We start from the raw sequence: 27,315 nt of genomic DNA, 5'->3' as shown, positions 1-27,315 counted from the left end.
TTTAAAAATAGTTTGACATGCATGCCATCAGCTGTAGGGTGCGGTAATTGTTCCCTCAGATTGCAATGCATAACCATTCCCCATCCACTCTTAGATATTAAGTGTCTCCCCACAGTAGGATGCAACCTTGTAGCCTGCACAAGGAGGATGGTTTGAAATTGCACAGCACAGCTAAGATATGAAAGCTAAAATCTGGAGCATTGAATTGAAATTTAGTACAGATAACAAACACTCCCACTTAATATGGAGAGACAATCAACTTGGTTATCAAAAATTAAGTAAAGAAACTATCATAAAGTTTACAATGATTCTTCTTGACTGACTGAAAATAATTTTGCAAGAATTTATTCATGAGAATCATTGTGGGTTTTAACCTAAAAGACTGTTAAATAACAGTGTTAGAAATGTGTTCGATATTTTGAAATATTTATAGCAATATAATGAAAAATAGGCCTCATTGATTTGTTCACTTTCAGAGAAGGGCTTTGACAATTTGAATTTGGCTTTTTCTTTTGTTGTTTGGGGTTTTTGTTTTGTTTGTTGTTTGGAAGATATGAACTTTGGAGAGAACTTTATAAAAGGATAAGGTGGATTTACACTTCACAGAAAGTACAAATAATAGTTAATGATCTAACAAAACCCCGTGTTATGCAAAAAGGAGCAAGACTGGGATGGCCACTGTCTCCTCTCTTATTTATGTTGGTATTTAAATACCAAATAGTGAGTTAAAACAAGATGAGACGATTGCAGGAGTAAAATTTTAAAAAGAAACTTATAAGTTAAGAGGCTTTGCAGACAACCTGGAGTTTGTTTTGGAAGATCCTTTAAAGGAAATTGAAACTTTAACAGGAAAATTAAAAGTATTTGGAGCAATAATAGATTTTAAAAATTAACAAACAGAAGACAAAGATGTTGATAAATAATATGGGAAAAATGAAAGACAGAAGATCAAACAGAATTAGAATAGAATAACAGAGTTGGAAGGTACCTTGGAGGTCTTCTAGTCCAACCCTACCCCACTTCAGACAAATGGTTATCCAACATCTTTTTTAAAACTTCCAGTTGATGAATAAAATGCATTATAAGATTGAGAAGATAATAAAATATCTGGGTGTCAGCAGGAAAAATAGGAATTTTATGTTAGTTAAAAATAACTATGGTAATGCATAAAATGAAGTTAAAATAGATATTAAAAGATGATAAAAACTACAATTGTCATTGATAGGGAAAATTTCCGAGATAAAAATGAATACCTTGCTTAGAATCATTAAAATTTTGTCTCAGGCAATACCTGTTTTGACAACTGATAGGCCATTTAAGCAGCGGCAGAAAGATATAATCTAAATTTGTATGGCAGAGGAAAAACATGAGATAAATATAAGGTGTTACAAGATGCAAAGGAAAGGAGAGGACTAGGTCTACCAGATTTAAAATTATATTTTCCAGCTTCCTGTTTGGTTTGTTTGAAAGAATGGATGCTGCTGAAAAGTACAGGATTATTGGAATTAGAAGATTTAATTGAGACTTAATTTAGATTTTAAAAGTCAATATGTTGGATATGTTACATTAAAAATACTGAATAGATATCAATCCATATTGTACCCCAAAATACCTTTTGGTTTTCAGCACAAGAAACAAATGTAGATAACAAACACAAATGGCTAAGCTATTATGAAGTACGAATATTTGTCAAGGGGAATTCAAAATAAAATCAGGAGAAAAGAAACGGTGGCAGAGGGATATAGTTGCTAATACTTTTCTTATTTACAGTTATACCATGTTTCTCCAAAAAGACAACGCACCTCGAAAAGAAGTCCTCTCATGTTTCTGAGTACATGCAATCAAATTAAGCCCTACCCACAAAATTAGCCCTACTTAAAAATCTCACCCAGCCCGGGGTACAGGGGGTGGGGCTAGACACACAGGTAAAAAAATAAGCTAGGGAGGGGTTGGGGGGTGGAGCTGCCCTACTTGCCAGGCCTCACACACCCCAACACCTGCCTTGCCTTCTTCTGCGGCTGCTCCTTCTGTGGCTACTTGCTGCCACTCGTACTCATTACCCTGGCGTCTGTTTCACCTTCAGATTATTGACTCACCTCGCGGCAATGGCACCGACATCCCTGCCCAGCAGAAGCCCGTTTCTGGCCCACTTCATCTGCAGCCATTTGCCGCATCTTGCATGCATCACTCTGGCCTCCATTTCACCTTCAGATGCCTTCTGGAAAGCCCTCTGCAGCCGATAATAGAGCTCTGGATTGATCCGGAACTCTGTTGTTGGCTGCAGTGGGCTTTCCAGAAGGCATTTGCAGGCGATAACAGAGCTCTGGATCAATCTGGAGCTCCAATAAGCTGCAGAGGGCTTTCTAGAAGATATTTGCAGAGCTCTATTATTGGCTGCAGAGGGCTTTTCGGTAGGCATTTGCAGCTGATAACAGAGCACTGGATTGATCCAGAGCTCTGTTATCGGCAGAAGAGGGCTTTCCAGAAGGCATCTGAAGGCGAAACCGAGGCTGGGGTGATGTGTGCGAGTGACGGCAAGCAACCGCAGAAGAAGTGAGCCAGCAGCAGGCTCCTGCTAGGCAGGCTGTTAGTGCTACCGCCATGAGGTGAGTCAATAATTAGAACCCCCCAAAAAGAAGGCCTAGCCATTTTTTCAGTGATCAAAGGAAAATAAGACCTGGCCTTCCTTTTGGAGAAACATGGTAATAAAAACAGACAAAAGAATTTGTGGTTTTGAACATTGTAAGACTGAGTTTGAAATATATTTGAAAATAAATGATAAACATGTAGTTGTTAAAATGTATACACTTTTATTATAATTGAAAGCAGAACAACAAGTGAAAAAATGTATGATAAAGTGGTATCATTTTTGGTATAATATACAAATGAAACAACAGGAAAATATGTGGCGATGAGGATTGTTCAGAATGTATAAAGGCACTTCAAATTTAGGGTGGGAAAATGAATGTATGAAAACATGCATGATTGGCATGGGAAAAAGCTAGAATACTTTGGATTCAAATACATACACTGACTCAGAGGATTTTAAAGATTAATTTACAGTTGAGACTAAAGGTCTTTCTTTTGGGATTGAAGGATAAACAGTTTGGGAAAAAAGTCAAAGAATAAAGGCAAATAGACCTGTCCTAGGATAATGTTGCAGGATTCAATCTGGGTCAGTTATCAGGACCAGAAGTTTAGTCATCTGAGCTTTCAGGCTCACACTGGCACCCATCCTCAGCAGTGGTGGGATTCAAATTTTTTAACTACCAGTTCTGTGGGCATGGCTTGGTGGGCATGGCATGGCTTGGTGGGCATGGCAGGGGAAGGATACTGTAAAATCTCCATTCCCACCCCACCCCACTAACTTGCTTTCCAGCTCCATTCTCCTGTTCAGGGTAACAAAAGAAGAGCCAGCCGATCAGCTGGGACTCAGGAGGCAGAGTATAGATGGGGGCAGGGCCAGTCAGAGGTGGTATTTGCCAGCTCTTTGAACTACTCAAAATTTCCATTACCAGTTCTCCAGAACTAGTCAGAATCTGCTGAATACCACCTCTGATCCTTGGGGAACTTCTCTCTAGCAGTATATCAAAAAACTTTGTTTTTCTGGATGATAATTAGAGCAATATCTTGTATGCACAGAGAAAATGATTCGGTCTTATTCACACTGGAGGAATGGTGGAGAAAGATGATGGAACTTGCTGAGATGGTTAAATTGACTTCTTTGATCAGAGAAAAGACCATTGCTATGTTTATCTCTTGAAAATCCCCACTGACTTTTTGTGTAAAACAGGAAAAAAAAACCAAATTCAGGATGTATGAACTTGATGATTAGACAGGATAGACTACAGAAAGAATAAAGTAATGTTGCAAATGTAAGAGTAAGAGGTAAATTTATAATTGTATTTATAACTGCTGGAAAGAAGTTTGGAAACCATTTCTAAATTAAGAATGTTTACCAAATAAGAAACGAATAGTAGTAAAATTATTACCAAGAAAAAAGCGCATTTATGTATTTGTATATATAGATTTTGTCTACAATGTAAGGATGTATTTAATGTATTGTATATAGTGTTTTTCTTTTTTAATCTCTAATAAAGTTTTCTTTTAAATTTTTTAAAAAAGGAAACCATTTCTTTCATCTTTTTTTCCTATCTTTTTTTTTACTTTTTCTCCTTTCTTGCACTTTTAACTTTTTTCTTTTCTTCTTTTCACATTGTTAGTTTGTATTACTTTTCATCTCACATAAACACACAATTTGATTAAAAGAAACTAACCTACTCCCACCCCCCAAAAAGGAATGGCTATTAGCTTAGTTCTTCATTTCTCTTGTATCTTCACCTAGATAGAGACTTTCTAGCTTGATCTTAAATAAGCTGTAACATTCTAAAATGAGATCAGCTAAGATCTTGGCTAAGACCTGGCTTTGAATTAGCCTCAGAGGAACTTTGGTAGGAGACAAGGAAGCAAGAATCTCCACCCAAGTAGTTAGAAACTGAATATAATAACAGTAACCTCAACATTGTAGTAAATTGTCACCCTACAGGTTTCAATTTTTTTTACTACTGGTTATGTGGGTATGGCTTGGTGGGCGTGGCATGGCTTGGAGGGCATGGCTTGGTGGGCGTGACAAGGGAAGGATAAAATAAAATCTCCATTCCCTCCCCACTCCTGGGGAAAGATAGTGCAAAATCCAAAGAGCCTGCCTTCCAGCTCCGTTCTTCTGTGCAGGGCAACAAAAGAAGACCCAGCCGATCAGCTGGGACTCAGGAGGCAGAGAATAGATGGGGTCAGAGCCAGTCAGAGATGGTATTTTCTGATTCTCCGAACTACTCAAAATTTCTGCTACTGGTTCTCCAGAACTGGTCACAACCTGCTGAATACCACCTCTGCTACAATCCTTTGGAACAAGGGTTCCCCTGAAACTTGTAGGACACTGAGGTTTTATCCTTCAAGGGAGTCTTAACCACCTGCCTGTTTCTATTGAGATGTTGTGTTAATGATGAGAATATTTTGTCTCTTCATGTGATTTTGTTTTCCTACAAGCAGAACCATTTTTACTATTGTTTTAAATGATTATATTATTTATTTTAATTGATCCAGAGTCATGTGAAAGTGAATAAATATAGAAACTGAATGACTGAATAAGAAGCTAAAGTGCAAGTCTAAGACCAAACAATTGTCTTATTTGGGGTGCAGAGATTACTTGAGGAAGAAAAAGCTGAGCTTAGAACTAATAGATGAAGAAAGAGAAGCTGAAAATGAAGTGGACAGTCTCTTCTTACCCTCATACGTATTGGCTAGGAATGGTGTCTTTTTGGTACAGCTAGAGTTCTTTTGAATTGAATGTTTAATTCAAAGCACCAGCCTTTTCATTAAAAAAAGAAGGGGGATTTCCAAGGCTTAGTGGCACAAATACCAGCTGTTGGAAAGCATTATTGCAGAATGAAATAGAGGCTGTTCACAAATATCCCTTGCCCTTGTACCTAAGCAAGTGCAAGAATGTCTCATGGGATCCTGAGTAATTCTTGAAAATGCTCAATGGAAAGGAATTTTTAAAACAAATACTTCCATTAAAATGTATCGCAATGGACAGAAAAGTTGTGTTTCTTTTTAAATGCATGGCATTGGCCTATGAAGCCATGAAAAATGTTTGGCTAAGTATATGCTTATAAGGCCTGTGTGACCTAGTTTTAATTACACCTATTTTGCTGAGCACTTCTGACAGCCTTTTAAGAAGGGACCAGTGTGTGCTTGGCCAAGTCAGGTGACTCCATAGAGCCTGTATGATGCAGTAGTTAAGGTACCAGGCTACAAACCAGGAGACTATGAGTTCTAGCCCTGTTTTAGCCACAGAGCCAGCTGGGTGACTCCCTCTCTCAGCTCAAGGAAGCTTGGCAAGACAGTGGCAAACCACTTCTGAAAAATCTTGCTAAGAAAACTGTAGGGATTTCTCCAGGCCTCACCAGGAGCCAACACTCAGTTGAAGGCACAAAAACAAAAGCAATGGGGTAACACCAACTATAAAATGACATTACACTGGAGCAAACTTCTGGCTCCATTTCTATCTCCTGTTCAGTCTGAAACATAACGCCTGTCATCTCAAGGCCAACCACACAAAATGCCTTAACTCTAACGATCAAAAGTCTCAACTACATTGCCTGCAAACATTGCCAGTAACTGTACTCAAAACACATGCCTGACTTGCTTCTGGTTTTTAGCTTTTATGAAGAAAAATATTCTGCTTTTGTCTTATGAAGAGAGAGGAAGAGGACCGCTTTCAGGGTTCAGTTATGATAAGTTGCCATCTTTATTAAAACATAGTTCATAGTTCATTCCAAATATATGCATTTTTTAAAAAAATCACTCCTGTTGATCAAGGGTGTCAAACTCATGTCATGTGTATCGGAACTTTTCTCTTCTTAGTTAAACCAAGCATGGACGTGACCAGCGCATCACAGATCTGGTCTGCAGGCTGCGAGTTTGACAGCCCTGAACTAGATGGTTAGATCTAGAATGTTCTGGTTTATTATTTTTTTTCTGATTCAGGCACAGTTTTCCTTGTAATTATTAAGTCTGTTTTAGGTCTTACACTTAATTCACTGTGTGTTTCTTCTCTCAATATAGTGGAGAAACATACCGCCTGGGCTTTGATAATGATGATAGGAGAGAGCTCCACACATTCCGAAACAAAGCTTTGGAGTTGTATGTGCCCTGATGGCTACAACTTTTCTGCTCCTAGTGTAAATGAAAGAAGAGAAGCTAACATCACCAGGACACCAATTTGGAATCCTAGACTCTGCAAAACCTTTGGTTTTGCTCTGCACATTTCTATTAAAATCAAAAGCCCTCCAACATTATTAACCCTCCATACTACCATTCTTGTTTCTTGTAGAAGCACTGTAAATTGCTCACACATTCATTCATCAAACTTGTATGAGCATCCATCTATCAGAAGAAGCAGAAGTATATTCATAAGAATATGCCATGGCGTAATGCAGCTGATACATCTCTTATCCCTGACATACTTCATCATCTTCTTTTCCTAAGCCAAAGCTGACATATCTGTGCTGTCCATTCCATTGCATGGACCTGGTTTATTTTATGCTTTGTTTCTGGCTTAGCAAGAGATATAAACAAACCCATTATGGCTTAGCGTTGTGTGCAAAGCAAATAACTATGAGCTGTTTAAGTGCCTGAGATCTTAGCTTAAAATAAACTCATAGGTTAGGTGACCCCAGTGCTGTGGAATTTTCTTCCAGGACACAAGCAGCTAGCTTTATCTAGACCTCCTTTTAAGCAAATATCTAAAGTCCTGTTCCCATTGACTTCTAACTATTTCTATGGGTAATTGCCATTTGTGGGTTTTAAAATGATATTTTTTCTGGAAATGTTTTTCTTAAAACGGGCCATATTTAATGTATTTTTGTAGGCCTTTTTCTTTGTTTTTACTAAAATTAAAAATGAATTAACTACATACATTACTTGAAACAACTCCTTTCCACTTTAGTAGATCTTGTCTTAATTGGAGAAAAGAAACTGTTAGAATCAAGGGGAATACCAAGAATGGTTGCCAACTTAAAAGCATCCATTCTGCCTTTTCTAAAATTCCCCTGTACATGAGTCAGGACCGTTGCATGATAAACACCTCCTCTGGAGCTATTCCTAACCTCCTTTAAAAGGTTATTTTTTCCCCTACTCTTTCCAATTCCCCACACCCTTGCCAGACAAGAGAAGTAACTCCTCAGGCTCCAAAGGCTGAGAAGGAATATAGAGACAGAGTACAATTAGGACACTCTTCTCTAGACACTCCTGCTATATGCCAGTTAGCAGAAATGATTTTTGAAAGTCTTTGGCCTGAGAAAGGCCCCTCAGAATGAGCGTTTCTAATCAGATTTGCTTTCCCTGGCTTTCAAGATTTTTCAAAGGTTAGCTTTTCATATTTTGTTTCCTTTGCCTATTAACACTCATTTTATTTAAATGAATAGTATTGCCCAATGGCCCTTCTTATTCAAAATATTATTTTAATAACTCCTCTCTTTTCGCCAGTTTCTAAAGCCGAATCTCTTGGGTTTTATGGCTCTAGATTATTGCTGATAATTAACTTTCCATATTCCTCTTTCAATCAAATAATCAATCAGTGCCTATTCATCATCCCATTCTGGTTAACTAACTTTGAAGTATATTATCCAGTCCACTGTGGCAGTTCCACATAGGGTTCCTCCACTGCTCCCAAATCATGTGTGATCCCATGGCATCTTCTCAGTTATTTATACATTTATAAATCAGTCCATTTATTTCTAACTCAGCTGCAGTTCATCTCAGAATTTCAAAGGCTTAAAGCCCCTGAGAACTTGTCAACAGAAACCTTCATGTCACTCACAGAAATGGTATTCTTGGCATTTCAAGATCAGAAGTTTTGTTCATCAGCTTCAAATTGTGTTTGAGTGGCTGAGAACTGAAAATGGTGGCAGCTTTGAAAGGGTTTTTTTTGTCAATCAAGTCAATTGACATAATTAGTAATATATTCTATTTTATTCCCCAGAGTATATGACAAACACAGGTCAAAATCATATACTGGTAGATATCACACTGTATGCTTGAGGATGGTGGGTGACAACTGGCAATTTTGAGATCTATAACTGTCCAAGTGTTATCAATAATACCACATGTAACAGATTAAACAGGTCAACAATCCAAAAATAAATTTTGTTTTATTAAAAGAAGAGAAATAAATAGAACTTAGCATAGCAGGGATGGGCAGTAGGGACACAGCATTTATTCCACCATGATGGGTTCCAATACTGGATGCTCATGCCGAGCATTCAAGATGACCTTCCAACCCCAGTGTACAGAAACTCTATCTACCAATGATTGCATCTCAAACGATCCATCTGTTTAAATACTGAAGTTTGCTGATGACACAACAGTGATTGGTCTCATTCGAGACAACGATGAATCTGCATACAGACAGGAGGTTATACAACTTGCCTCATGGTGTAACCAGAACAATCTGGAACTGAACACACTAAAAACCGTAGAAATGGTGGTAGACTTTAGAAGAAATCCTCCCATACTACCACCTCTTACAATACTAGACAACACAGTATCCACAGTAGAGACCTTCAAATTTCTAGGTTCTACTATATCACATTACCTAAAATGGACACCTATCATCAAAAACATCATAAAAAAGTACAACAAAGAATGTTCTTTCTGTGCCAACTCAGAAAGCTCAAACTACCTAAGGAGCTGCTGATATAGTTCTACAGAGGAATTATTGAGTCTATCATCTGCACCTCTATAACTGTCTGGTTTGGTTCTGCAACCCAACAGAACAGACACAGACTTCACAGGATAATTAGGACTGCAGAAAAAACAATTACAATGCACCTGCCTTCAATTGAGGACCTGTGTACTGCACGAGTCAAAAAGAGGGCTGTGAAAATATTTACAGACCCCTCACATCCCGGACATAAACTGTTTCAACTCTTTCCCTCAAAACAATGTTATAGAGCACTGCACACCAGAACAACTAGACACAAGAACAGTTTTTTTCCCAAAAGCCATCACTCTGCTAAACAAATAATTCCCTCAACACTGTTCAACTATTTACAAAGTATATACTACTATTACTGTTATTCTTCTCATCACTCCTTATCACCCCTCCCCTCCCACTTGTGATTGTAGGACTGTAACTTTGTTGCTTGTATCCTTACGATTTATATTGACTGTTTCCTAGTATGATTTGATTGTTGATTGTACCCTATGACTATCATTAAATGTTGTACATTATGATCCTTGATTCTTAATGAATGTACCTTTTCTTTATGTATACTGAGAGTATTTACTCCAAGACAAATTCCTTGTGTGTCCAATCACACTTGGCCAATAAAGCTATTCTATTCTATTCTATTCTATTCTATTCTATTCTATTCTATTCTATTCTATTCTATTCTATTCTATTCTATTCTTTGGAACGCACAAATTTGAGGGTGTGTGTATTTTTTTTTACCAGCACAACTTCAGTAATTTTCCATTTGTCTTCATTCTATTTATGTCAATGTTTGATTTGTAATGTTGTGGCAGAGAAAGCAGAATATGAGAGTGTGTTATACACACAAGCACTCTGAAGAATGTGTTTTTATAATGCCTTTATAATAAAAGACAAATTTATATAAATTAGAAATGTTAGAACATAGAACATCATCAGAGTTGGAAGGGACCTTGGAGGTCTTGTAGTCCAACCCCTGCTCTAGCAGGAGGCCCAGTGTCTGTGATGGCGAACCTATGGCATGCGAGCTGCAGACAAACTTACCTCACTGGGCATGTGCGCACCTCACAGCTGACTTTTGGCTGGTTTGAGGCCTTTTTCAGCCTCCCAAAGGCTTGACGAAGGCTTCTGCAGGCTTTGCAGGCCAAAAACTAGCCCCGTTTCATCACTTCCTGTTTTTCCAAAAATACTGGAAGTGATGAAACGGGCTAGTTTTCGGCCTGCAGAAGCCTGCAGAAGCCTTCCTCAAGCCTTTGGCAGAAAATCAGCTGTGAGGCACAGTGCAGACAAGGGAGTGGCGGGGTGGGTGGGTGGGTGGGGATTATGTATGCATGCGTAGGAGGTGTAGGGGGTGTGTGCATTGCCTTCTGGGTGCTGGCACTCAAGCGCGAGCATGCAAGTGCGCACAGAATTTTTGGCACAGGAGCCCCAAAAGGTTAGCCACCACTGCCCTATACCATTTCAGACAAATGGTTTTCTAGTCTCTTCTTAAAAGACCCCACCTCAAGCGTCAAGAAGGTGCTCTCAAGTTTAGGGGAGAGCCAAGACATCCCTCCCAGCCCATTCATTCTTCAATTTTTAAAGCTGAAATTATGCTTTTGCCCATCTGTTCCTCAACCGTCTGCTATTTTTTTGTCATTTCAGTATGAAATACATTAGAGATGGCTGTCATCCCCAGTCAAATTGATTTCCTTTTCATAAACCACCAAAATATATATGTACACAATAAGGATATATTGCAGACCTTTATGATAATTCAACACATAGCATAAGAAAACAGTTCCAAGAAGTGAGAGAAAGTAACAGAGAAAACACAACAATCACTGTCAAGATGCAGTACCTACTTTCCTCTGAGAGGTAAGGATGGGGTTAAATGGTGGAAACTGGGTGTGTAATGCAAGTACATTTGCCCCAGTTCATTTAAAGATATGCCCACCTACTTCATATAACATGCTTGATTGTGGAAACACAACCCCATTTATTTGCTTTGGGCCCAGTGGATTGGGTTAACCCAGAAAAAGGGTTAATTGCACTCCAGCTACCCTGCTGCCATCAAATACAGAAGTCAGGCTTACCTTTTATTGGGCTCTTAAAGGGACCATCCATATTCGACTGCATTTGTGTCAGCAGGTTGAAGGTGTCCTTCTGAGAAGGCTGCAGGATATCCTTTAAGAAAATAGCCATTAAGTCAGGCTTACCAATGTACAGCCAACACTATATATGTCTTCCTGCCTTTTCTGCTCCAGAGGCAAGGACTGAGGTGTGCACGTTAGAGAAAGAGTTGCTTGTTCCTGTCAGTAAACAGGGTTGCCATAGAGCTGCTGTGATGAAGCTGTACTCAAAGCAGCTGCTCAATGCTCAGGCTGCACAATGCAGAGTTTACAAGCTACCCAACTGAATAAGGGTCTTTTTCCTCATTGCCCTGGAGACGAGAAAATGAACTATAAAGTGAGGTACCTTATGGCCATCTAATGTAAACATTTACCTTCAGGCTTGATTATCCCTGGATCAGAGCCCCCTAGTGCCTCTTATAAAATAAAATGAATGTCTAGTCTTTCCCTTTTTGGAATCAATGGCTAGAAAGGAATATTACCGGCACACCCTTAAAGTGACCTTAGATTTTTCCAAACCTCTTGTCTTCAAGCAGATCCTTTTATTTCCCTTTTAATTCAATACCATTATTTGCTAAAGGAGCAAATAGTCATAACAACAACAACAACAACAACAACAACAACAACAACAACAACAACATGTATAACATGCTCTTTATGGAGTACTGTTAAAGACCATTTAGAAACTTCAGTTGTCATGGTATTTCCAGACTTAATTCCAAAACATTACTGGACCTCAATGAGCCCTTGCCAGTCTGGTCTCTTCCAAATAAATTAGATAGAATTCTATGATTTTCCATCCAACTCTTTTAGAGGGCATCACATCATAGAAGGCTGCTCAGTGTTGTCTTCTCAAGTACTAGCTCAGGACTCAGGTAAACTTCCCTGCTGAATGCTACATTAGTGTCAACACTCCAGAAAAGGAGAAACTGACGCAACAGAATTTTCAGCCCCAATTATCATTCTGAAGTCCACAACACTTTTTTGAAACTAAAAGCTACAGCCAAACTGGAAATAAAAAAGACAAAGAGATCGGGGTTGAGTGGGTGAGTTGGAATATTTTAAAAAGTAACCTCATAGTTGGTCTTCTATTCAATGGATGTTTTGAGATTGGTCATATTCATGAAGGCAATTTTCTTGTAAGAGTACCTATATCATGCTTCCAAAATTTTATATCTCTGGGTCTATAAGGCCCCAAAGGTTGTTCCTAATCAACCTTTTGACCAGCTAAAGGCAGTAATAGCAATAGCAATAGCACTTAGACTTATATACTGCTCCATAATGCTTTACAGCACTTTCTGAGCGGTTTACAAATGTCAGCATATTGCCCCCAACAATCTGGGTCCTCATTTTACTGACCTCAGAAGGATAAAAGGCTGAATCAACCTTGAGCCAATCAGAATTGAACTCCAGACTGCAGGCAGAATCAGCCTGACACACTTCATTCTAACCACTGCTTCACCATGACTCCTGTGGTATATATGTATATATTATATGTAACATAACGACAAGTCTTAACAACAGGTGTATGGGAAGTTGGTTTTGAGACATGACATTCTGACCACAGTTATTTCCAGATCATACCCCCTCCCAGATTTCAGCCTTGAAAGGTTTTGCACACCTCTGATCCTGGCCTTGATGAATTTTCCGTCCAGTCATTTGAGATCATGGTATATGTGTAACCCAGTACGAATAGCCTTCTCCTTCTTCCTGGATGGTGGTATACTGCAATGGGGAAGTCACCTCCTTCTTTGTGTTACTGTATTTCTCTAATTGAATATAAGATTCCCAAGCAGCATAAGCAGTTTGATCATCTAAAGAGAAACAGACAAAATAATAACCCAACTGTTGTTCCATGCTCATGCTTCTGGAAGCTCCCCTGATGTAAATCAATGTGGTATTCTCCTACAGCTAACATGGCATTGTGATTGCTTGTTGGAGCTAGTATTGTGACATCAATGATGTCAGCAATCCAGTTACTATTTCCTTTCAGGAAATTTGCATCTTGCAGTGTTACTAGTTTGGTTGTCTTTAATGTTTGTTGGGAAATAAAAATCAAAAATTAAGAACGTGTAAGTGGCATAGGTAAGAGTGGGGTGAAGGTTGGCTTACTTACATAAATGTAAAGCCTGGTAGATTTCTAAAGACACAAAGTGGAGGCAAGAAAGAATTAAAGTCCAAGAAAAAAAATAGCATATCTTATAGTGGATATACTAGAACCCCATCTAATGCAATCAGGACTTCCCTTGACAAGGGGCATAAAATAAGTCTTGAAGATTGTACCAAGAACTGCATGTGGGCAGTGAGATATAAAACTGGAATTTGTGAGCTTATTTATTTTATTTAGTGTTTCAAATTCAAGGCCCTTCAGCTACAGAGCAACTTTGGCTGGCTTACAAATAAAAATTAAAAGAAAACAAAACGAGACAGCTAATTGGAATCAAAACTCAAAAAGCCAAGCAGACAATAACCAATCCAAGAGGCTCCACCTTCATCCTAGCCCAAGGCTTGGGAGAAATCTGAGTTAAACACTACCTACTTCTTTTTCATTAACTGATTTCCACCAATCTAACTGAAGCATTCTTTAAACCACAAGATTTACTTTTAACTAGATGATTGACCATTTGGCAAAGCACAGCTAAGAAAGAGGCTGGAGACCAGGATTCCTGCCTAGGATTATGTCCTGGAGATGCCAAAAACTGAAGATGATTTGCATACATGTACATGCACTATTATTGAGCTATCACAGGGAAGAGGACTTATGGAAAGTACAGAAGGCAGGAAGTCTTCTAGCTATCATTAGTCCCTTCTTGAACTGGTTAAGAAAAGAAGTGACAGTGAAGGATTTGAGGGCCAAAGTCAGACTGAAAGCTGTGGTCTTTTCAAATGCATTTACTCTAAAGAGAGTTTACTGTAAAGTTTTATCCAAGAATAGTTCAGTACTCCAATAAACACATTTTGTTGCTGTTAGATTTGACTTATTGTTATCAAAGTGGGCATCTTGGCTAGACATGTTGTTCCCAGTAAAAATAAAGACAGAATTCTAACTTCACATTTTCACTAAGATTTCTATTACAGTTCTGTTATGTCTTGGGAACCGGTTGGGGTTCCAACCGGGTCCGCTTTTTGCAGGATCACCAACGCTCCCATTGGCTGGCGCCGTTTGACAGCCGACTATATAAAGCCGGCTGTCAAGCCAAGCCAGCCGTTGTTCGCACGCTAGTCTGCCTGTTGGCTGGCAGACGCGACAACCACCGTTCCTTAAATAAACCTTGTTAACTGCATGCCCTGGTCTATGCCTCTCCTTCCCTTCAAACTACAACACGTTCTTTGTCTGAACTCCCAAAAGAGAGTGACTAATTTAAAGTAGATTTCCAGTATATCCTGCTTTTATTTGGTACAAAATGGGCACATGATTAATTCATTTATTTAAAATATTTAGATAACTGCCCATCTTATAACAAACTCTAGGCTGCTCCCAATCAAATAGGCCACTCCTATTTTACCTACAACAATAACCCTGTGACCGGCCCAAGTCATCCAGCTGACTTCCATGAAATAGGGAGGATTAGAACTCATGGTCTATCAGCTTTGGTTTCCAGTCCAGCACTTCAATTGTTATACCAAACTGGTTTTCAGACTAACCAATACTATCTGATACTGTACTTTTACCGGATACAGTTTGGCAAATGATACTGCCAGTTTGGAAGAAACCTGAGCGAATACACATTGCCCTAGTAGAAAGATTTGTGGGGAAGTTTTCCCTGAAATTAAATCAAGCTGTCAAAGCAAACAACTCTTCAGTTTTGGCACCATCAGAAAAAGACTGAAAGCTTCTGGCATCTGGTAGATTCAAATCAAGCTATCCCCCTGACAGAGTTACTGCTTACTTAAGAACTGTGTAAGTGGTGCTGGAGAATATTCTATCAGAGTAAAAAAATAGTTGGCATATATTAATCAGGAGAACAAGAAACCCCAAAAGCTAAGGCTACAGAATCTCTCCTAGGTGTAATCTGGGAGACTATTTAAGTGTAATCAAATGTTCTTAGTCAACAACTGTCCATGTGAAGAGCTCGCGGCAAGGCTACCATTCATCATAATAGAACTTACTTACCTTTCCTTTCTGCACAGATTTCCATGACAAAGTGCATCTCATCCCAGAAAGATGATGTTGCTGATAATCTTCCTTTATTAATTTCTGGTAACCTACTACTATTGTGCTACTGCTATTATTTATTTACTTATTTAATCCACTAATGCACAATTTCCATATTTTTAACTGGTTTCCCCACACATTGAGGAGGGTTAGATTAGATTATCCTTGCGAGGTGAAACAAATGAAATGTTAAAAAGTTATGATATTTATGTTGAACCAAGCACATCTATATTACATTAAAATCAGCAAGATATCTTTATAACCCCCAAGGCATGTTACAACTTTTGAGCAACCCTAATGTTTGGAAATTGAAAGTTGGAAAATTTGACACACCTTAACACTGGTGCATTCCAACTCTATTGCATGGTTCATATCAAGAAAAAGGTTTCTCAAAGAAATATAAGACAGAGAAGGATGGGGAGGGGAGAGAGAGACAATATTTGAACATAGGAAGAGCGTGCTGAAACAGCTTTTACAATAGCAATTACAGTGGTTTAAGTATTGGATAAGTCCATTCTCAGACATGGAAACTGACTGGATAGCTTGGAACCAGTCTGTCTTTCTCAGATCAACTGAATTATAAGGTTATTGTTGAACTTGTAGTTTCCTTGGGCATAGTGCATGTTAAATACTTATTTATTTTTACATTGTTATGATGCCCATTTCCCCTATAAGGTAACTTTGGGGAACTTACAGCAAAAGAGGTAGAAAAATAGTTAAATTATTAAAATCTTAAAACTGCACAGATTAAGATTACAAAAACAATACTAGAACCAGAACTAAGAGATGAATGGAATAGGGAGGAAGTCTTCTTATCCTGTCAGCCACTTTAGGGCTCCAGACCAATCAAAGCCAACTTGTAATACCCTCCCATGTTTTCATATGTTTTAAGGCCAAAAGGGTGGGAACAATTCTCATTTTCAGTGGTAGAGGGTTCCACCAGTATTGGGCCACAGCAGAAAAGGTTCCTCTCCTTAAACCCACCTGTTGGAATTCCTTAGTAGATAGGATCCATAGTGGATCTATTCCATTGGTGCCTGTTGGATAGGGTAGTCTCTCATTAGGGGGACACAGTTCCTCAGATACTAAAATATTAAAAATAATGCACTTATCACCAACTTCAGTATGCCTCCAAAGCAGACAAGAGGTATCAGTACCAAATTATTGTAAAAGTAAACTTACCTTTTGTCTCCTCTGATTGATTAGGTTCTCTCTTGTTTTGATAAATCAACCTTGAGGAGGAGTCAGAAGGTGAGAAAAGGGAAAAGGCAGGTCTTCTTCGTTCAGGATTGGAAATGCCCAAAAGTTGCTACAGAGCAATCAAAATTCATAGCTTAGTGCTAAAAGCAACCAAAATAACACATAAAACAGTTATCAGCTTTATCAAGTAGAAGAGTCAGGAAACCCGACCATATGAACTATTTCTACTTTATTGTAAGGCTATATTAACAGAATACATTAACAGAATCCTACAATTCCAGAAGTATAATCCTCTCACCATCTCCTTTACCCCTGAAAAATTAGTGTGGGTCTCTTCTGATACTTCTGCCACCCATTATCCAGCTGTAGACCAATCCCAAGGCAGCATCTCTGAGTCCAGTCTCCCAAGATCTTTCCCACATACCACTATAGCATTTAAGTTCTACAGAATATTTTCTTAGGTAAGATGGAAGAAAAAGTAAGCTTGGAAAACCAGCCACCCTGATTTCCTCCATCTCCTCCTTTTAGCCTTCCACACTTGTGCAGTAGAAGAAGAAAACTGAGAGCTGCAAAAGTAGGGACACTGGAATATACCTTTTTGTGGTTACTCAGGCCTCCCATCTCTCTAAATGGAGACCAGGAGGTGGTACTGGTTCATATTTGGATGACATATGGAGCCATAGTCATGATAAGTGCCTATAGAAGAAGCCATCACATTAACTCAGTCTTAATTTCATGTGTAACATAGACCTGGACATCTATAGAGCTATAGACTCAATTACATCAATGATGTTCACATGAACAAAACAGCCTAGTCAATTATATTATGAAGCCCTGTCACTTTAATTTTAAGCCTCTTAGAGATCATTCTCTACATTTTCTAACACATCGTATGACTTCATGTTTCTGTAACATCAACTCCCAGATTTCAGGCTTTGGCAGATCTCTTCTGCCAGATAAGCGTGTAGTTTAGCAGAGCTGCAGCAGCATGGATCTACAATGAGAAGATTTAGAGGGTTTCATGCCAGGTATTCATTTAGTCAAAGGGTGCCAATTAATTCCAGGATCAAAATCATTTCATGAGAAATGAGACATCCACATGCTGTGAATAAACCGCCCATCCATTGCTCAGATTGATGAGATGCACAGTGTCATGAAACTGAAGCGCAGCCAAATGCTCCCTTGACTTTCAACATTCCTGGAAGTGAATCAGTTTTTCCTTGTTTTTATTGCCATGAGCTCCGGATATTTGTTCCTTCCTTTGTTCTGGGTGGAGGAAAAGACAAAGAGGAAGAAATGCAATAGAACCTGCATCTATAAATGGCTACTTTGGGACGGGGTGGAGATACAAAGGCGGGCCAAGGTGGGGGTAGGGGCAGGAGAGACTACTATTACAGGAAGGCAAGGGTGTTCATAGATCTTGGCAAAGCCTATGTGACCAAGTGGTTCTGAGATCCTCAGCTCCAAGCCAGGAACTGACAGCTCAGCTCCAGCCCTTCTTTCCTCCTCTTAGACAGTGTTCCTTCTCCCCAAATGCCTGCAGAGTATAGGTCATTGGAAAACCTCAGTGACTGCATAAATCAGACGCCTCCAGATTTAGTCTTGGTGCTTCCAGAGGAAATTCCTGAATGTGAAGCACAGCAGGGAATTTTGACTCATGTCTTCACTCGGAGCAGTTATCCCATGAAGCGGGATGCTTTGGATTCTGGGAAGGATTCCAGATGCACCTGCCTTGTTCTCAGTAAATTAGAAATCCGGGGTGGGGTGGGGAGGAAATTTTGAAAGCCACTTTGTACATGTTTTCTTCTGCAAGGTACATGTTGTTCTTTTATCAAAGGGTCCCACAAAGTTACCATATTCATTCTTTTCTCTCCAAAGATGTGTGTCCCTTTGATTCAGTCTTGACTCTGGGCAACTGCCTGAATGAAGCCCTGCAATTTTCTAGGCAAGATTTCAGAAGCGGTTCACCACTGCTTGCTTCCTAGGGCTGGGGGGCGGGGGGAACTGGCCCAGGGTCACCCCATTGGCTCTGTGCCCAGGGTAGGACTAGAACTCATGCCAAAATGGCTCCCCTCTCTAAATGCACCTTTTCCTTTACCAGTGCTTGAGCTTGGGGCCCCAGATGTATGATGGAGTCTCTTTCCTGATTGCATTGATCGTATTCTTTTACATTTTTTCTTGGCTGCTATACAATTTAGGAGATATTTTGTATTTGCGGTTGGTATTTATAATATGGTTAGCCATTCAGAGTCATGTATTTTTATGAACTTGTGATGCCTTTGTGTCTCCTTAGCTACCCCCCAAATCTGAAATAATAGCTCTGAGATTCAGCCATCTTAGAAACAGACATGTGCTTTCAGCAGCATTTCTGTTGAGAACAGAATCTCTTGTGTTCAGAAAGTCCAATCTTAATATAGCCTCAGTTCTAAAGGTTCCAAAACTATAACCAAATAAATTAATTCCTCATCTGCCTTCAGCTATCAACAATTTCTGCTTTTGATTTTGACATCCATCCAAATGAAGGACACGTAAGTGTAATTTGGGAAGCACACTTTATTTTGGTTGCCATTCTTTGACCCCCAACATTTCAAGGTCAAATTTTATCCTCAATTTCCAAATTTTCAAGTTTTGAAAATCCATTAGATTTCAAAATGTTGCAGAGTTCATTTCAGCCTTAATTCAAGCTGATGAGGAAAAATGTGGAGCAGCTGAAAGCCCGTTGAGAACATCAGTGAGCCATAAATTATGTTCAGTCATAGTAACCAAAAAATGAATTCGTACTAAATGTGCCTCTTAATATTTACAGATTTTTGTATTTAGTGTCACACAGCATGTGGCAGCTTGTACATCTCACAAAATTATGGAAAACAGCTAGTAATAGCATACATGAAATTATTCCCTGTAAATGATATAGGGTCTCCTGCTTGAGCAGGGGTTTGGACTAGAAGACCTTCAAGGTCCCTTTCAGCTCTTTTCTGATTGATTGATTGATTGATTGATTGATTGATTGATTGAAATATGATCTCACTGAAGATCTGCTTCTGGGAGAGGGACAGATTATTCCCATTTCCCTGGAAAGTCCAAGCAAAGCAAGAAAAAAAAACCCTCCTGTTTTAAAAACACGATTAAAAGGAATAAGAAATATAGTATTCCCTTCTTTTCAATAACTTACATTCCAGAATTGTCTTTATTCTACTTTGCCGTCCTGTCTTTGGAAGGGTCTCTGTATTTCTTATTTTAGTGTTTCTCAAACTTGGCAGCTTTCAGATGTGTGCACACCAACTCCCAGAATTCTCCAGTCAGCCTGGGGAATTCTGGGAGTTGGAATCTGTATGTCTGAAAGCTGCTGAGAAACACTATCCTATCTTGAGTTGACACCAGAAAACAAAACAAAATGGTTTCTCTATTGAAAGGATAAATTATAGCAGTAAGGGGAGCTGGTGAATAGAGAAGGACTTTCAAAAACAGGCAAAAACTGAACAAGGGATTCAAAAGAGATGTTTTGCAAAGTGAAAAGCACTTCGCTTTGTTGTGTTAAAGCAGCCTCTCACACAGCTGTTTTGAAAGCTCTTTCGGATTGTTGGGATATTTGTGGAGAGTGTGTACAGAGATCAAAAAAGATTTTCTTAAAACAGTACTGTAAGCCTTGTAAAAGAAATGGTGCTTTTCATATTTCAGTATCGGGTGGCTTGTTTTTTCCACAGACACTTTTTAAATTGTATTTAAAATTTAAAATGCTTTGCACAGTCCTATAGAAGACTGTGGATAAGAGCATCAAAGGGTTATAAAATGAGTTTTGAAATTCTCTTCTGCCTTCTTCTACTGTTCTTCAATTACTTGGTAAAGTAGGAGATACTGAAAGAAATCTGTTCCAGTGATGAGGGATTGAATTGGGTTTCAAGGGACTTTTTAAAATTGCTGCTGTTGTTCTAGGACAAAGGATACAAAGTGACTACATAATGAAACCAATTTTATACATCAGGCATTAGCTTAACAGAGATGGTATGGTTGGACATTTGATAGCCCATCAATAAAATCTTCTGGATTCAGAGAAAGGGAAGATGTTTTTCAGATGCCATTTATAATTAGAAAATTCCTTCCTGGGAAGAAATATAACTCAGCCTAATTTAGCAACCATGAATATTAACATTTTGCAACAAATTACTTTATTCTTTGATCTGGGCTTGAAGTGATGTGGAACCCATTTATTCTGGTTGGTAAGTACAGACTTGTGACTTGGAACTATGTGTGAATTACATTAGGAGGTTTTCTATGATAAACTATAATTAAATCAAACCATGTTTTAGTGTAAAATACTACATAGCCACAGGAAAGCCACCTCCCATACCCTGAGCATTCTTTTTGATCAAAGAGACTTTTTCATTCTATCTTGTTGGAAGGATTGGATGAAAGCTAAGCATCATGTAACCCCTTCCAGATCCAATGTGTAATCCCCAGAACACTATCAAAATATTTTGTGGTGCAAAGGTTTGCATTTGAAATAATATACATAACAGATGTTATTACTCTCTGTCAGGCTTAAGGCAACCATTTCACCCACCATACTTTAATGAAATCCTGTATGGAAAAAGTCCAGTTGGATTTAGCATACAAGGCATAAGATTTCATTGTAAATGAGTATCTTATAGGTCCCTTCAGTAGATTGATAGAAGGAAAAATGCAATATTTGAGCAAAAGAAAACCACAAGTATATTCATGATATAGATTCCATACTATTGAATAGATCATTCAGCTGTGGAATTTTAATCTATATGCCACAGTATAAATGGTAACAAAGCCAGAAGAATGCTTTATGAATTGGATCCTCCTGTTAATAGCTTTTTGTGTCCAATCTAGTGTGTCTACTATTTGCTCTCTAAATACTTTCACAGCACAAAATATGTCATGGCTGAGTGGATTAGAGTAATTCCCACAATATAGTAGGTATCACATGAGATTCATAATGTTACATTCAGGAAAAAAAATGCATTTTCTAGGACCATTCTTGCAGGACCAGAGGTTTTCATCAGATGTATGAACAATATTAGAGGTTAAGAGTTGAAATTAGAGCTACGTGACATTCCAATTGGGAACAAATGCTCACCAATTTTGGTCTCCCATTACATGCATATTTCTTTCCTTCCTACAGCAGTGAAATAGTGCAAAGCTCTAGAAGAGGGGCATCAAACTCAGAGATGCTTAAATCTGACCTGCGGGCCAGCCTGGAACTATCAAAGGACCAGCCCATGGTGACTCTGCTGGCCAAAATGGGCCATAGGGGCATGTGTGCACCCCCCCCATGGCCTATTTTCAGCTCCCCAGCCTCCTGCAGCACTCCGCCAGCCAAAAACAGGCCATGAGGAGGCCCCACATGGCTCCTGTGCAATCCAATTTTGGCCTCCCCGGCCTCCAGCATCACCCTACCAGCTAAAAATGGGCTACATGGGGCCTCTTTGTGGGGTGTTTTCAGTCAGAACAGTGCTGCATGGATTGGACTGGATTACAATTATGTGACCTTCAATGAATGCCTGATCTGGATAGAAAAAAAGCAACATCCTATGTTAATTCTACAGTTTAATGCCAGATTTTACATACTGAGGGTCCATTTAATCTATAATGAATAATCTACAATTGACAGCCATTTCTATTTACTATCCTGGAAATTTACCTTTGCTATTAGACCTTGTATTATTATGTTATTTGTGCTATTGTATTTTTAATATTAGTTGAATAATAAAATTCTGCCTGGAAAAGCAATTTACTATTAAACAATGGGGTATAAATTTAGAAATAAAAAGTTTAGTGGAGTATGAAGAATAAGTAATAAATGTTTGCCAGTAATATCTGGTAGAAGAGATAAGAAAATGGTTATAGTAAAGAACTGGAAAGAAAGGAGAGAAGGGAAAAATATACATCTTGAGCCTATGTCCAATGCCCAGCGTGGCCATGAACACCCTGGCCACACCCATCATGACCACACCCATCCCAGCCACACCCCACCCTGGCCCTCTGAGGTCAAACAATCCTGATGCGGCCCTCAATGAAATTGAGTTTGACACCCCTGTCCTAGAATATTACAGTTGAAATAATGGGTGAAATTAGGTAGGTCTGCAGAATAAAACGTCTGATTTTGTACTTTTTCAAGAGGTGGTGGGTAATATTCTCTACTTGTATGTTACTCACCCCACATTTTTTATTTTAAAAGATCAGCCAAACTGGATCACCAGATCTTCCTTTGCTGGGTTCACACAACTCACTGAAATAATTTGTTAATACAGAGTGTTGTAAAAACTGAAGCATTCACTAAGGACATTTTGTAAACAAGAGCATCACTTTAAGCCATAATAATGTAGGTTTGTTTATGGTATGTTATAGTTGCTGTGTTTTGTTAACACAAGCACATCCCATTGTGTGAATTCATTTCCAAGAAGGTCAGAAATGATTGAATTATTGATACTTGCCTGCATTTCAGAAAACACCTCCCTGGCAGAAAATGAAGTTCTCCATTCAGTATGGAGCTATTTTTACAAAGATGGGCAAAGCAGACAGTAGAGCTTTCCATAGACGTAGCCTTGTCTGAGTTGCAAAGCATTTATTTATTTAAACCATTTATATCGTCCCCCAACTTATGAACTGCAGCTCTGGGTAGCTAATGTAGGATTCAAGAGAGAAAACAAAATAGCCAATAAACATTTTTTAAATTACACAGTATAACACAAGGAAGGCCAAACTGCAGTCATATCAACATTACCTGATCCATTTCAGGAGTCTGGCCCCAAAACTCTTGAGGAATCAGGTTTTTAAGATCTTGGGAAAAGAACAATAGCCTCAAGTGCTATCTTAATCTTGGCAGGTGTGCTGTTCTAACTGTTACCCAGGGGTAGGATTCTACCGGTTCTGTCCACCTCTGTAGAACTGGTTGCTCTTCAGAGCAGCAGACATAGAACCTGTAAAATCATTGAACCGGTGGTTACACTGGTCGGATCCTACCCCCTCCTGTTACCAATTTCATTGCATTCCTCCCCTTGCACCAGAGTAGCAATACTAGCAGTTCAGGACTCACTTCCAGCAACAAAGTATTTGTACACTAGTCTGTGTCCAGTGGGACTCATAGAGTCTTCTGGCATTCATTCTGCAATGCAACTCCTTGCCAGCATTTCTCTTTCCATGAACTCATGCTAGAAACATTTCCACGCACCCTTCCCTTGATGCAGGTCCAGGCAGAAGGGGGCTGTTTTTTCATTGACTGCTGCTGCTGCTGAGGAGTAGAAAAGGAAAGCTTAGAAGCGGGGATATTTTCTCTCCACCTAACTTGTCGATCAACCACAGAGCCCAAACACATAGCATTTTCCCTAACTGCCTGTCTGAATGTGAATGAAAGGAAGTTTTCTTCAGCTTTGCCTGGAAGATTCTCAATCTCGATGAAAACAGACTAATGCCTGCCCCCATCATGTAACTGGTCCATAACTCTAGTAAATGGAGGCATTTTGCTTATCTAATCCTTGTTTCACAAAATAATCTAATCCCAGTCAGAGCCATTCCTATAAGTGCAAGGAAACAAATACTACATTTTCCTGAAAGGACTGGTCCCCTCTCCCCGCTCCTCCTGACATGCTTTCAACATGGATCACCTTAGCTTCATAGCAACTATAATGCAAGCAGTTTTCTTGTTACTTAATCCAGCCTTTCATATCAAAATGTAGGGTTGATGCAATAACCATAGATTAAAAATGACCCCCAATGACAGGTGCACTTAGTGCAATGATAATGATGATACAGCATCCTTCATCATGTCTGACAACAGCAAAGTAACAAGTTGAAAAGAATTCAAAGCTCAGTTTCCAATGTGGAACATTTGGGCTAGAGTGGTGTCCTTAATTTTGGACATATTCTTTGATGCTCAAACTCCCAACAGCTATTCATTTAAAAACAGGAGCAAGAGACTTGTATATACATATAAGAAAGAACAATAAATAAGTGTTTCTCTCTGTGTGTGTATGCTTGTATTTTTTATTAAAGGTTTTTTTAAAAGAAAAAGATTTTAAAAAATAAAAGAAAGAAAAAAGGAATTATGAAGAAAAGGAAGACAACTAAAAAAATTAAATGACTTTCAACCTTCTTTTAATAGATATTAAGAAACTCATCATCCACACTCCCTCTTAAATTATTCTGGATATCCCTTTAGCTCTTATTTAACCCTAATCTTTTTCAATCACTAAATTCATAAATCACTTACATTTTTTTTCTTTTATCAAAAAAATCCATAAAGATTTTCAGATGCTAAAAATAAGTATTTATTGCTTTCTCCCTGACTAAACTGGTCAGTTTTGTCTTTTTTGCCAATTCTGACATTTTTTTTATAGCCCATTGGTCCATTATGGGAATTTCAGTGCTGAAATTGAGTCAAGTGCTCTCCATCCTTATGTTTATTGTAGTGTATTATGGGGATACCATATCCAAATTCAAGCTAAATAGCACTTTCGGTACAGCAATGCCTCTAATTGCACTAGAGTAAAAATGTAGATTAACAGATCGAAGCAATTTTCCCTAATCTGGTAAACACCTGATCTGGTGGGATTGCAGCAGAAATTCCCTCTGGTGGCACTGTGACATGGAATTCAGCATGTCAGTTCTGGAATTAGAACCGAAGTTGCACACCACCCATTTCCAGGAGATCTCTCTAGTGAGAAAAACATTCACATGTACATCGCATTCAGTTCAGCAAAGTTTTAAAATTATTTTATTCATTTATTTTTCTTATTTCTCTACTGCCAAAATCCAGAGAGACTTTTACTACAATAAAATGTTTACCAGAATAAAAGCATAAAGTATATTTCAGGTTTAAAATATCTGCATTTCTAAAAGGTTATGGTTGAGGTATGCTGTAAATTACAAAAGAAACAGTCCCCATGCTTTGTTTACTCAATTCAGTTTTGTTTGAAGGCCATTTTAGTGGAACATTTTTTTAAAAAAAAAGGAAAAAGCTTTTTTCACACAAGAGTTTTTGTCTCAAGAGACTGTCTATTCTTCATTCTTCTTAGAAGAAAAACATAATGTGCATTTGAGTTCAGAGGATCAGGGCTACACAATGTTTGCTATTTAGAAAATGAGAATATGGGAAATACTAACTTGAAAAACGAAAAATAACCAGGGAAAGAATCTTTATTAATTTAAGGATATTCTAATTTACCAAAAAAGAGTAAATATTTTTTTAAAAGGTAGAGAATCCCATAAGGGCAAACATTTTGAAGAACCCAATTTTTCATAAGAACCAGGCAGACTGAACTTTAATGATAATTCTTGTTTTAATATTGTTATAATATTTAATCTAATAAATCATTCACCCTTAGTTCAAATTGGTCCTTGCCTGCCCTTTCCTCCTCCTCCTTACTGGATAACTTCTCTCATTATCTAACTCCAAAATGTTAAACATCCCAAAATTCGCTATGTACATTATCACATGATCAGTTGTGTTTGTGATGTTACCACACTACCAATATCATCTTTGATTTTCTAGGAATTTCTAACAATCAGAACTATTTTGTTTTAAAAAAATTACAATCATCTGATTCCACTTTTTTTTAAGAAAAGGCCCCAAAATAGATACTCCCTTTTCATATTAGCTGATAACCCAACTCAATCGAAAGCACAATTGGAGAAATAGCACTAAGACTTATATATCGCTTCACAGTGCTTTTACAGTCCTCTCTAAGCTGTTTACAGAGTCAGCATATTGCCCCCAATAATCTGGGTCCTCATTTTACCAACCTCAGAAGGATGGGAGTCAACCTTGGGTCAGCCTTGAGCCTGGTGAGATTTGAACTGCTGAACTGCAGGCAACCAGCAGTCAGCAGAAGTAGTCTGCAGTACTGCATTCTAACCACTGCGCCACTGCAGCTCAGAAAATGGGGGTGGGGGATGGGCGAAACCTCATCCATGTTTTATTTAGAGCAGCCAAAAGCTGTTTGTTTCATCTTCTGCAATGAATTGGAAATTAAGCCATTTTAAGAATTTCTTGTTCAGACTTTAGTTTTACAGATTTCATAACAATACTGACCAGGTGTTATATTCAGAAGATCATTACCATGGCTCCCAATTGGTAATTCCCCTGCTTATTTACCCCTCTTACTTGTGTTAGGAAAGAAAGGGCCAACTGTTTTCCTTGTTGTGGGCAGATTTTTGACCAGCTTGCAGTTTCAACTGATAGACTTCTTATGCAGAAGTTTACTCTTTCTCCTTTGACTCGATATCTGATGCCAGGCAAATATCATAGTGAGAGGACAAAAAGGTTTAACTTTCTCTTTGCTCCTTGAGCTAGAAGATGAAACTTATAGGTTGTTTGTAATTTCACCTTGAAACAAAGACCGCTCATGAATAAAAAATAAAAATATAAAATTTTAACTAGTCAACTGCTGAAAGTGGTAAATAAAAGGCATCCAATAGTTCACCGACCTTCTCTGACCAGCTCTCACTTGGCCTGATCATTAGTACACTGATTACATGTGAGAAATTGTGGTTACATGTGAGAATAAACTAGTGCTTCAGAGCACTACTTATTGGATGTGATTTATTTA

The 27,315-nt window shown here is 38.5% G+C and overlaps 1 protein-coding gene across 1 annotated transcript in view; it reads right to left on the bottom strand.

Moving 5' to 3' along the window:
• Positions 1-23,746, bottom strand: part of CDRT4 (CMT1A duplicated region transcript 4) — a 51,354-nt gene extending 27,608 nt beyond the window's left edge. The window contains exons 1-4 of the mRNA XM_087923080.1: positions 23,493-23,746; positions 16,724-16,850; positions 13,007-13,199; positions 11,350-11,440 (exon numbers count right to left, since the gene is read on the bottom strand). Coding sequence (XP_087779206.1) covers positions 11,350-11,440; positions 13,007-13,054 — 139 coding nt within the window. The 5' untranslated portion in view covers positions 13,055-13,199; positions 16,724-16,850; positions 23,493-23,746. The remainder of the gene's footprint in view (positions 1-11,349; positions 11,441-13,006; positions 13,200-16,723; positions 16,851-23,492) is intronic.
• Between the last annotated feature and the right edge of the window lie 3,569 nt (positions 23,747-27,315).

This window comes from Pseudonaja textilis, chromosome 2, assembly GCF_049901715.1.
Source record: "Pseudonaja textilis isolate UNSWEBS1 chromosome 2, rPseTex1.2, whole genome shotgun sequence".
NCBI lineage: Eukaryota > Metazoa > Chordata > Lepidosauria > Squamata > Elapidae > Pseudonaja > Pseudonaja textilis.
Note: the sequence above shows the minus strand (reverse complement) of the source record. Positions and strands in the feature narration are given on the sequence as shown.